We start from the raw sequence: 12531 nt of genomic DNA, 5'->3' as shown, positions 1-12531 counted from the left end.
TGTTACAGATGACTTGGATAGGCATTCAAGTTTATCTAGTTCAGGTGACTGAAGCTCAGTTCATTAAACCTGAACCAATTAAATACTTTATTCCAGGTTTACCACAGCAATTTACTAACCCTTTTCCATGTATTGTAGCAACCGTGGAAATGATTATATTATTGGGGGGCAGAGTAAAACCCCATCACATAAAACTGTTTTTGTATTATTCATCTTTCGTGCAAGTTTTTTAGCTGGCACTGAACTCATCTTTTGTGCTGCTGGTTATTTGGCCATAAACTATTTAAACCGTGAATCAGAATGCATATAATGTAAGCAGTAAACTGAGTGTGAATTAGTTTATGGCTGTCGTGCAAAACAATATAATGATACTGCCATGGTGCCTATAGAGGCGTAAAGAAGACATGAAATGGTTTGCAGGAAGCTTCAAACACTATTTATTAATTCTGCTTGAATAATCTGTAGTTTGATGCTTTAAATGATCTGCACATTGTTTTCTTTGTTTCCTTTGTATAGCCTTCAGCCTGGGGAACTTTGGGGACCATCAAGCCAAACCAGAGTTTTAATGCTGAAAGGGATATTGATGACCTGATGGAAGCATTAAAAACAAAAGGTAAGTTCCTAATAACTGACAATGTAGGATAAGTTTGCATTGGTAGTGCTTGTCATTATGTTGGTTTCATGCAGCCAATTCAGCATTGGTGTGAAGACCAGAAAGCAAAATCTGTCCTTGCAGTATACCATAAGCAAATCATAGTTTCTGTAATTTGTTTATAAAATCTATGTCACTATGTAAATGAGGTTGCGATCTATTATCTATCTTGATGAATGAACCATAAGGGTAACACTTTCCAAACTGCCAGTATGATTTCTGCATGATTTTACAGTGAGCACTTTATAAACTTACACTTCAATGTGAAACTAGGCTGTGAAGAAACCCACATAAATAAGTTAAAAGTATAATTTAAGTGGTCGAGTGCTCTTTACTGATCTATGTAAGACAAATCATGGGCTCTATCAGTACTCATAACACCGAGTGCTGACTCACAGAAAACAAAAGACCAAAAATCCAGGAGAAGAGCAAATCTTGAACATTGCTAGTATCTTTTAAACTTCTTCTTGTAGGGTCCAAGCTACTCTGCACCCTGATAAGGAGGGAAAGCTCTCTTGCATCCACAAACTCATATATACCAACTCCAAGACTGCTACAATTCAGAGAAAATGGAATATTCTAAGAAATGGCAATCTTGACTTGGTATATGTAAGTCCTTTTTTTGGACATTCAGTCTCCATATTATGGGACTCCCTGCATGCAGGTTCTGACCTTTCAAATGGTTACCCACTTGACATGGTAGTTCATACCATCTCTGTTTTCAAAGTATTTTTACTTGACACCACAGTATAACCATCTGGGAAGGTCAGTAATGGTTAGTGATTAGCTTGGGTAACATATTTGCAGGCTCTTTTACAGTTAGACCAAGGTTCTCAATAAAATGATTTTTACATCATGGCTGCTCAATGCATTTGCAAGCAGCTTTCTTGACCTCCATTCAGAAATCATCACAATAATGTATGCAGATCACATAATAACCATCCATATGGACTGTCACTTTGGATGAGGATTTTAAAAATAGACCGTGCATGAATCCCATAAGTGCATATTGCTTATCTGCAATTGAAAGAGCAAATAGGTGTTGAAGCTGATCATGAAATCAACAGGTGAAATTATCAACACTTTGTAAGTATCAGGCTATATGGGTCCTTTATACAAAATATGTTTATTTTCAAGAACTGTAGGAGTGTTTGTCCTTATTTTACTATCTGTGTTAGTCTCCAGATGTACAACATTAGTCAGAAAGCTGGTGTCTGCTACTGATTTAAGATATAACACTACTATCCTGTATCATTTACCCTTGTTCTGTGTATGACAACCTTGGATTACTTCTTATAATACACTATAGTGATCTGGTAATGGCAATTCTTGTCTTCAAACAGCTATAGGATATTCAGTGTCAGAGATGCTAGGTGGGCAGATTGGTCTGACGAGGGAGATGATTTGGAGCTTTTCTCCTCGGGCCTCCACTGAAAATGGACATGTATCCAGTTGGACTATCCCGGGTAACAAATGTAAAATAAAATAAATAAATAAATAAAATAAATAAATAAATACATTTTTCTGAGCTATGATTGTTCTTCTTTTGGCTTTTCCTAGTTAGGGGTCACCACAGCGAACTCTGGTCTGCTAATGATTGGCAGTAGATTTTTTACGGGTGCCGAGGTGACAGCTCGATGCCCAACCTTCAACGAAGGCACGCCCATTCTACGCATGTCTTTTGAATGCCACTCGACCATGGGAGGACATGCAGACTCCACATAGAAGGTGCTCCAGCCGAGAATTGAATGGGAGAACCTCTTGCTGTGAGGCAACAACGCATTTCTCAGCTATGATACAGATTCAGAACTGCCTAGAGATGGAAAGGCTTTGCTGTGTCTAATAACAGTGGCTGCCAAAAAAAGCAATTACTAGAAAATGGAAATCAAAATCTAAACCAAGTATACTAGAAGTAGTGACTGTAGTAACAAAGATAAAATAACTGGAATTGAGGTCTTTAGAAAAGGGTAGGAGCAAACTACATAGGAAAAAATGGGAATTGTGGGAACAAAACATACAGTTAGGGAAGAATGACGTTTAAAAGGCGGCAGAACTTAAATGAGCTTTATAATGTTTGACTGAAAAAGACTGGGTAGATTATAAGTGATGTATAATGTTTGCAACTGGGAGTGTGTCAGTGTGGATTGTGATGTAAAATGCTTGCAGCTAGGATTCTGCCTGTGTGGTTTGTTTTCATTTGTATCAGTGTATGATTGCCTGTGTTGTAAGTGATGGTTTAATAAAGATGTTTCATGTTTACAAAAAGGCAGGAATTGAATAGTTTATGTAATTTGCTTAGGTTATATGACATAAAGCAATATATGTGAAGTAAAATGTTTGCCATGTTAATTACAGTGTGATTACTTTTATTCAAATGTAAATTTGCCTATGTCACAAATGATAATTCAATAAAGGTGTCTGAAAAAAAACAGCTATAGGATAACTGCTGTGCTATAATTTAAAATAATATACAAGTAAAAATCACCTTTAAATGTTGTTGAAGTCCCATTGTGTTGGGCATTGCTTTGTCACAGATATTATATTGCTACCTTTGAAGTCACTCAATTTTGAAAAGGGAGAAAAGGCACTTATTCTTTCCTAATCCTTTTTTCTAAATTAGTATGACACTGCGTGTTCTTGGATAGATTGTATTATAGTATATATTTTCATTTGTGCAATATGCTAAGGTGGTGCTTTTATGTGATCGGGGTGAACAGTTACAATGTTTTGTATCTCAGCGAAGGGTGATGTGGTATTCTGTTATGGACTGAATGCCACATGGTAAGTGCTTATATTTACAATAGTTTACTAAAATGTGGTCAGATGGCTTTCATCAGACATGTTTAGTATGGCAGTTCTGGGCAAACAAAAACCTTGAACTAAGGCTCTTAGGCACAGATTCTCAACTGTGCCTTGTGCTAAAAGTATGCCTGTTTCTATCTCCCTTCAAAATGAGTCTGACAACCTTTTGGATTTCAAATACTCTTGGTGACTACATTTCCTAAATAATTTGCAGTACTTGCCACAGATTCATATATCATGATTTGTTTCTAGTAATGTCTGTGCCAAAAACAGTTTGCTTCTTAACTATTATTTCATAACTTCTGAAACCAATTCATAAATTTCCTAGTTCTTCTCATTGCCCATTGATTTACAATATTGTTACATGTACTCAGGCCTATTGGTCAAAATGGAGCACAGAGTCAAGATATTTATATCAAATCATTTTACAACCCATTTAGCTAATTCAGTTTTAAATGAAACCACTGAACTGTCTGCATGAATGTGGACTGAAAGTCTTTTCTAAAGTATAAGTACAACCTTTGTTAACAATTTTACACTTGTAGCACTACTACATGGTGGGATAATGAATGACAAACTATAATACTTATGAACTACAGTATATGAATTTACCTCAGTCCTCAAAACACTCTCAAATCACTGTCATAAAATGCTTGATGAGGCAAACATAACTTTCTACAAACATGCCAGTAATTAATACTGTAGAAATTAGGACATTCTAACTACGACTGACAACCCCAACTGCTACATATAAGAATATATTTTGTAAACGTCATTGAACAAGCTGTATTTTTATGTCCAATTTTAAATGAGTAGAAACTAGAGGTATATTCAAAATTGGTCAAATTATTGTGACAAAGAGACTAGTCACAATTGTGGGGTCCCTGTCTGAAGCTGTTTGAAAAAGAAAAAAAGAAGACCAAGTTGGTATAGGGCTTTATTTTTATCTATCCAAGACATTTCTTTATATTGAAATGTATAATTTATAGTTACTTCAAGTATCTGTAAATTTCTGAATATATACAAGAGGAATATTATTTAGATATAATGATAACTCTTACCTAATGGCTCCCATTATCATGTCCTTAGTTTTGTTGACTCTGAGGGTCAAGCCCATAATTGTTAGTCAATTAAAGATATTAATTTAAAATGCCGACGTATAGATTTAGTAACAACAGCTCCTATTTTTATATTGCCTGCATATTTATTCATCTAACACTTGGCTGTTATAAGTATTGTAGCAAATCCATTTTATTTTATTTATTTTTATTTATTTTACATTTGTTAACCAGGTTAGTCTGGCTGAGCTTCTGGCTCATTTTCAGCAGAGACCTAGGGAGAAAAGCTCCTCAGGACTAGAAAACAATTTATTAAATTTTAGTAACATAGTAGTAACAATCAGCTATAGGATCTTACAAGCAGAGACCTGGAGAGAAAAAAAAGCTCCTCAGGCAATTCAATTATACAGAGTACTAACAATTGGCAGACAAGTATGTGAGTTGTTACAAACAAGGTTTTAAACGGTTAGCAGAAGAAAATGTGACTAGTTACAATATTATTTAAGCTGCTTAGAGCAAAATGAGTTAATCGTTAGGCAGATGCTTATTTAAAGTGGGTAGGATCTAGTTGTATAGGAGTTTGGCAACAAGAAAGGAAAGTAAGAATGGCTAGTAGGAGATGTAGGGGAAGTAGAATATAGGAGGCAGACTAGACAGGTAGGTTGTTTTGAGACTGTAAGAATTAAGAGTGGTTGGAGATAGAGGAAGTGAAGAGGTAGAAGATGCAGGGAATAGTGTTAGAGATACATTAATAGTGAGGTGGTGAAATAGGTGAAAGGATGGTGGGTTCAGGGTGGTTGGCTACAGTGGCAAGACCACTTTGATTTTAGGTATTTCCTTGTGGCTAATTTGGAACTTTTGCTATGTTAGAGGGATTTTATTTCCAAGGGGAGTTGGTTCTAGGATGTAGCTGGGTTATAGTTACAGAGAAGGCAGCCTATTTTGGTTTTGGGTATGTAAATGTCTAATAATTCTTGATTTGAGCTGCCTAGCATCCTAGCAGGAGAATGTTTGGATATGATAGTGGAGAGGCTGGGGCAGAAGGAGGGTAGATAGTAGATAGAGTGGATGATTTGCACTTGGTATAGTTGGAGCAGCTGAGGGAATTCTAGCCAGTCTAGTTGCTGGGCATTGAAAAAAGGTCCTGCTACAGATCCCTGGGATATACCTGATGATACCAGTACACATTCAGATGTACAACCTTGAACTATTGCTCTTTATTGTGAGTTTATAAGCCATTTTCTATCTGTCTGATGATGAACCCATTAATTGCTATTGATTTCATACTATTTAAAATTGTACTGTGATTCATTCTATCAAATATTTCAGCTAGATCAAAGTAAGCTACCCAAACACACAAGCCTGGGTCTAATCCCATATTAACAGGGTCATAAAAATCAATAAGCCTTGTTATCGATTTTCCTTACAAGAACTCAAGTTGAAATTGACTTATTGTTGGACAACATTTATTGTCAGATTATTAGACAACACTTGAAGCATTGCTATGGTACTAATGCCAAACTTTTGGGTTTGTAGCTTTCCCCAAGCTTCTTTCTTCCACCCTTATACATTGGTGCTGTATGTGATACAGACCATTCCCTAGGTACATAGCTTTTATATAATAAGGAATTAAATAATTGAATGGCCTTACCTTACCTTGCCAAATAATTATATATATATAGATATATATATATATATATATATATATTTATAGTATATATATATATACATATATATATATATATATATATATATATATATATATATATATATATATATATATATATATAGGTTCATAGGTTCATAGGTTCATACTAGGCTATCTGCCCTAGGGCATTTATAAGCCTAGCCAGAGTGTCTTTGGCTTTCGCCACCCATTTTAAATTAATTTTGCTATGCCCTTTTTTGAGGTTAGTATACTGTGCCTCTGTCTAACAGTGACACAGAAGTGATACCCGGGGTAAACATACAATCTCCCATCCACTCATCAAGATTCCTCTTGAAGAGAGTCAATGAGGGACTCTGCCTAACCTGGACTGGGATTTTATTCCAGAGTGAAGGGAGCCTTTGGGTTATGAATCTGTCCCTCCAGCATGTCCTATTTATTTCAGTGCTGAGGTTCAAGTCTCTTGAGCGCATGGCTCGATGGGATTTGGATTTTCTGAGGTGCAACATGTCCATTAATTCCAAGTTGGACATGGCTTTATACGTCAGGCACAGATCGCCTCTGAGCAGGCGGTATGCCACTGAGTAGAGCTGGAGTTTCTTTAACCGGGCAGCATATGGCATCTGTTTGAGCCCTTTGATCCTCTTGGTGAGGTACTTTTGGGGTCTTTCCAGTTGCTGCAGGTGTCTGGTAAGGTACATCCCAAAAGGGGCATTGTACTCAATTATGGGCCTGATGAGGGATGAGTAAAGAGGCATGATGACCTCCCCTGATCTAGATGTGAATCCCTTCATGATTAGGTGGGCTATATAAAATGTTTTTCTAACCACTTTGGCCACGTGGTTGTCAAATGAGAGATTGCTATCAACTTGGGTCCCCAGGTCCCTAATTACTTCTTCTGTACTTAATCAATTACCACCTATGTGGTAATTTGTGGGCACTTTGTTTTTGCCAAAGGGGATGACTATACACTTTTTGGCGTTTAGCTTGAGGCCATGGCTCTGGCCCCAGTTGTCTGTTTCTATGAGGCCCTTTTGGAAGATGCTTGTGTCGGCTGGAGAGTCGATTATGGCGCACAGTTTGCAGTCATCTGCGAACTTGGTCAGCCACAGTCCTTCCGTGTTGGCCTGTACCTCCGAGAAATATATACCGAACAAGAGAGGTCCCAGGACTGAGCCTTGTGGGATGCCACTTGTAACTGGTTTGGAGTCTGACATGGCTCCAGCAATTCTAACCTTGTGGGTTCTGTCCTTGAGCCAGTTTGCAACCCATCTAGTGACATAGGGGTTTATATTTAAGCTGGTGAGATTATCTATAATGCCCGAGTGGGGTATTGTATCGAAGACTTTTGCGAGGTCCAGGTAGGCTGTGTGGACCACCTTCCCCTCGTCAATGGCCTTGGTGACGGTTTCAAAGAAATCGACCAGGATTAAGAGGCAGGATCTGCCCTTAACAAAGCCGAACTGGGTAGGATCCAGTGTCTGTAGGTCCCCATATCTTTATTTATGAGGTCCATGATGATCCTTTCCATAGCTTTGCAGACCAAGCTAGTCAGGCTTATGGGGCGATAGTTTCCAGGATCCGTTGAGGCACCACTTTTGTGGAGAGGGACCACTGTTGCTGTACGCCACTCTTTGGATACATATCCCGTAGTAAAGCTGAGATTGAACAGTAGTTTTATGTTTGGGTTTAGCTCTTCTTGGAGTTCATGTAGGATGCAGCCCTGGACACCATCTGGTCCCATTGATGCTGTGTTTTTTGCTTTGGAGAGGGCGGCTCTTACCTGAGCATCTGAGATGTCGGGGGGGGCAGCACTCTGCTGGGATAGATATTTGCCCTTTTGGTGGGGGGGGGAGTTTGCACTGAACCTGTCAGCTAGCATGTTGGCAATGTCTGTGGGTTCGGTGTATTTTTTGTCATTTTGGACTAATTCTGAGCATATCTGGGAATTCCCACCCAGATTCCTAACATAACTAAAGAAAGCCTTGTGATTATCCTTAGTGTCCTGTGCAATGTTTCTCTCGAAGCTGGCCTTAGACGATTTTATGAGTGCCCATAGTTTTTTGTTAATACTGATCAGAGATGCCTTCCCTTTTTGGGATTTTGCTCTATCATGTAGTAGCTTCCTCCTTCTATTGTATAGCTTCTTTATGGCTGGGGTCCACCAGACAGGACATCTGCCTTTGGAGGATTGGGTCTTGGATTTATTTGGGATTGCATGATCCATGCATTCCTGAAGGTGTTCATAGAATGCGTTTATAAAGGATTCTGCGGTCTGGGCCGTATTTTCCACAGGCCCGGGGGCTTTGAAGGATTCCACCTTGGTTTTGAGGAGTGTGAAATTTTCTTTAGAGAAGTTTTTCACTGTGGTTTTCTGGGCAGGGCGTGGGGTCGGGATGTGAATATCCAGTGAGATTAGTTTATGGTCTGATCTTACCAGTGAGGGATACACTTCTGGTCTGGAGCATAAAGTCCCCATGTTGGTGATGATCAGGTCCAGTATGTTTTCCCCTCTTGTGGGAGTGGTAACAAGTTGTTCCATAGAATTTGAGTTTATAAATTCTAGGAACCTTTGGGCTAGGGTGCTGGAGCTAGAGTAATGCTCCCAGTCTATGTTTGGGTAGTTGAAGTCGCCCAATATAATGGTGTTTGGAGAGACCTTCATATTTTCCAGTGTTCTCAGGAAGACTGAGTGGGGTTCTTGGGTTTGGGAGGGTGGTCTGTAGCAGGCTATAAACTGGAAGGCAGTTTTACCCACTGTTAGTTGCACATGGATAGTCTCTGATGCTTCGTGCTGTGCCACCAACCTGGAGGTGTGGGTATCTTTGACGAATATTGATACTCCCTCTCCTTTTGTGGTTCGGTCCAAGTTTTGGGGCCGAAAAGCATGACATGAGGTATAACCTGGTAGTGCTGGGGTGCTCTCGGGAGCTTTGAACCAGGTTTCTGTTACAGCACAGATATCGATGTTCTCCATGCTAAGGAGAGTTTCGAGTGCATGCATCTTGAGGTTTAGACTTCTGGCTTTGAGTAGCATTACTCTTAGTTTCTTATCCTTTGTGATACCTATGGAGGTGGGTTTGTCTTTTGAGCCTTGCCTAAAAAGGCACTATGGGGGTAGCAAGAGCCTTTGCCAATATCCGAAAGCCCAGGGGTGACAGGTGCAAGCCATCCATAGCGAAGTATCGTGGCTTGTCAAGCATGTCATCCCAGGCTGACAGGCATTGGATCCCCTTTGAATGACTCCAATACTTAAGCCAATTGTTGAAATTGATCATCTTGTCTTCATATTGTGGCATCATTCTTGGTGAGGGTAAGATGCTACTCAAGGTCAGGGTCATACCAGCCTAGGCTACATGCTCAGAGAGCTCCTCTATGTCTCTTTTCATGTAGTCCAGGGAGGTATGTCTCAGATCATTCACACCAGCATGAACAATGACTGAGTCATATTTGTACTTGCCTTGGAGTGACCTGAGTGCTTGTGTTATGTGGCAGATCCTAGCACCCGACAGGCAGCTCACGGTGACCTTCTCCTTGTTCAGCCTGGTGAACGGGACATCAGTTTGCCTGATGATAGAGTCACCTATTACAAGTGTATCAGGTGTGTTGTTTAGCCATAAGGGCTGTGACTGTTCGGCACACTGGCTTTGTGAGCTATGTGCTGCACGTGTTTTGTTTTGGGGTAGTGGTTGCTTGGGTGTCTGCTTTGGAGGTCTCTGCTGCTTAGGCAGATTTTTATTTAGAGCCTCCAAGTATGTTTTTGTGTGTTTATGTGTTTGGTTTGCTGTCGTGGTAGGTCTATGTGAGACTGGAATTGTAGTGAGTGTGGTTTCCTTCTCCTCCTGACTGGTTACGCCAGTACTGAGTTGAGAGAGCTTAGCCTCCAGTTTGGCTATATGGTTGCATCTCTCACATGTGTTGGAATTTGTTGGGAGGAGGAGAGGGTTGTCTGTGTACATGAGGCAGTTGTAACATTGCCTCAAGATTCCCAGATTCACCAGCTGGACCAGAGAGGAGATTGACAACTGACCTTTGGACATGCTAGAATAGTATTGGGAATTCCTTTATAATTGAAATAAAGGGCCAATAGGGAACAAGGTACTCAAGGGGAGTTTGTGAGGGTGTAGTGCTTTTAATTTTTTAGTGCTGACTTATATAACTGCTTTAGTGAGCAAGTGCCAGGTAACTTAAATGCAATGTGTTACAGGTAACTTAAATGCAAAAACGACAAACAGTAACTTTCTTTCAAGTGAAACAAGGAAATAAGTACAGTAAGCAATGCAGATATCACTAGGGATCCACAGAAGCGCTGAAAAGCCGCGTTTTAGGTGGAATTAGCTTTTCAGGGAAATAACAAGCAAACAAAAACAAGCATACAAACAAAGCTAGATTCAGCAGGCCTGGATCTAGTCTATGCTACAGCAAACAAGGTGTATATATATATTATATATATATATATATATATATATATATATATATATATATATATATATATATATATATGGGTCTACTTCATATGACCTAAATTTCATTTGATTGAAATTCATTTGACTGAGACCAAAACACTGAAAGTTCAAAAGACGGAAAACTCATTTGACTGAAACTCATAACACTGACACATTAAAGTAAATGCTATATGCACTTTTCCCCACTGTAGTGCAATCCTGGAGTTAGTATATATAGTTAGGGGGTGTGGGGGCCACAGCCCCCCCACATTGGAGGGTGTGGGAGGCGAAGCCCCCCACATTGTTTAGGTAAATATTGTTTTCTGCAAAGAGTTATTCATTGCAGTTATAAATATCCATGTGTATGGTTTAAAATGTATAAAGTATGTGGGGGGCTTTGCCCCCCACCCCCCCTAACTATATATACTAACTCCAGGATCGCACTACAGTGGGGAAAAGGGCATATACCTTTTACTTTGATGTGTCAGTGTTATGAGTTTCAGTTAAATGAGTTTTCAGTCTTTTGAACTTTCACTGTTTTGGTCTCAGTCAAATGAATTTCAGTCAAATTAAATTTAGGTCATATGAAGTAGACCCATATATAAATATATATATATACATATATATATATATATATATATATATATATATATATATATATATATATATAGAAGCATAGCCTTCCATCGAAAAAGCAACTTGTTGATCCACCAGTGACTGGCACCTAAATATTGAAACACTAAACATTGTTCCACAAAGGTTTGAAAAAACATACACACACAAAAAAACAAACAAACACAATCACAATGTTGCTTGCAGGGAGGCAAGCTTTGTTGCACCTCTACATTCCCTGATGAGATTACACAACAATGGGGAAAGGGTATACTCCCCAGTCCCCAATATATGCAGTCTTGAACTGGCAACGCCAGTACATTTTAATCAGTTGTACCATCTCTGTCACTCATCAATATATGCACTCATCAGATATAGATATAGATAAATATATATTATCCATGAAAAAGAGTTCTGCACACAAAACCTGTTAGGAGAACGTGAATTCTTTCCTGATTGAATATGGTACACCTTATGGGTATTAAAGGATGAAAAGATCTTGGATTTCCGTAAATATGGGAAGCAGAATATGAACAAAATTGATAGCAGCTAAATGTTTTGAATTTCCTATAGGGTGATTATCCCTAATCCTAGTCAGTGCCTTTAAAATCTGTGAACTGCTCACATAAATTTCAACCTTCTCTAATTGTTTGAAGCTAATTCCATAATCGTGGGTGTTGTTATGTAATATGTCTGTCATAACTGATATTTATTTTAGCATTAGCTGCCCTTTTCTGATTTTGGCTTTACCAGTAGTGCATTCCATGCGCAAACATTTAAACAAAACCAGTTCAGACATTACCTTAAAGACTCGGCAGAGATTATAGGCTCATAGGAGGTTATCAGGCTAATGTCCCTAGAACCTTTTTAAGCCTAGCCATTCATACCCCAATTTTTCCAATTATCAATGCCCATGAGCTAGAGTGACTATGGTATATACCTGTGCCTTAGGGCATCCACAGACTACCCCTGTCCATAAGGGCCATAGGTGACAAGCTAGGGGTGAATTTGCTGTTTCTCATCCATGGTCCCAAATTGCTTTTGAATAGACTTAGGGAAGAGCTCTGTTTTACATAAATGGGGAGTCTGTTGCAGAGAAGAGGTAATCTCTAAGACACATACCTGTCCTTCATGCTTTGTTTATGAGATAGACAACGTTTAGATCCTTGGATCAGGTAATTCTAGTGCTGTTTGTTTTGTGAATGTGTATCAGATCCATCAGAGCTGGATCGGTGAATGCCTTGTATGTTAAGCATAAATCTCCTCTCAGTAGTTTATAGGAGGCCAACTACAGGG

The 12531-nt window shown here is 39.1% G+C and overlaps 1 protein-coding gene across 1 annotated transcript in view; it reads left to right on the top strand.

Moving 5' to 3' along the window:
- Nucleotides 1-12531, top strand: part of ANXA9 (annexin A9) — a 504993-nt gene that overhangs the window by 263632 nt on the left and 228830 nt on the right. The window contains exon 3 of the mRNA XM_044080038.1: nucleotides 517-613. Coding sequence (XP_043935973.1) covers nucleotides 517-613 — 97 coding nt within the window. The remainder of the gene's footprint in view (nucleotides 1-516; nucleotides 614-12531) is intronic.

This window comes from Protopterus annectens, chromosome 8.part0 (genome assembly GCF_019279795.1).
Source record: "Protopterus annectens isolate FY-2018-M chromosome 8.part0, PAN1.0, whole genome shotgun sequence".
NCBI lineage: Eukaryota > Metazoa > Chordata > Ceratodontiformes > Protopteridae > Protopterus > Protopterus annectens.
Note: the sequence above shows the minus strand (reverse complement) of the source record. Positions and strands in the feature narration are given on the sequence as shown.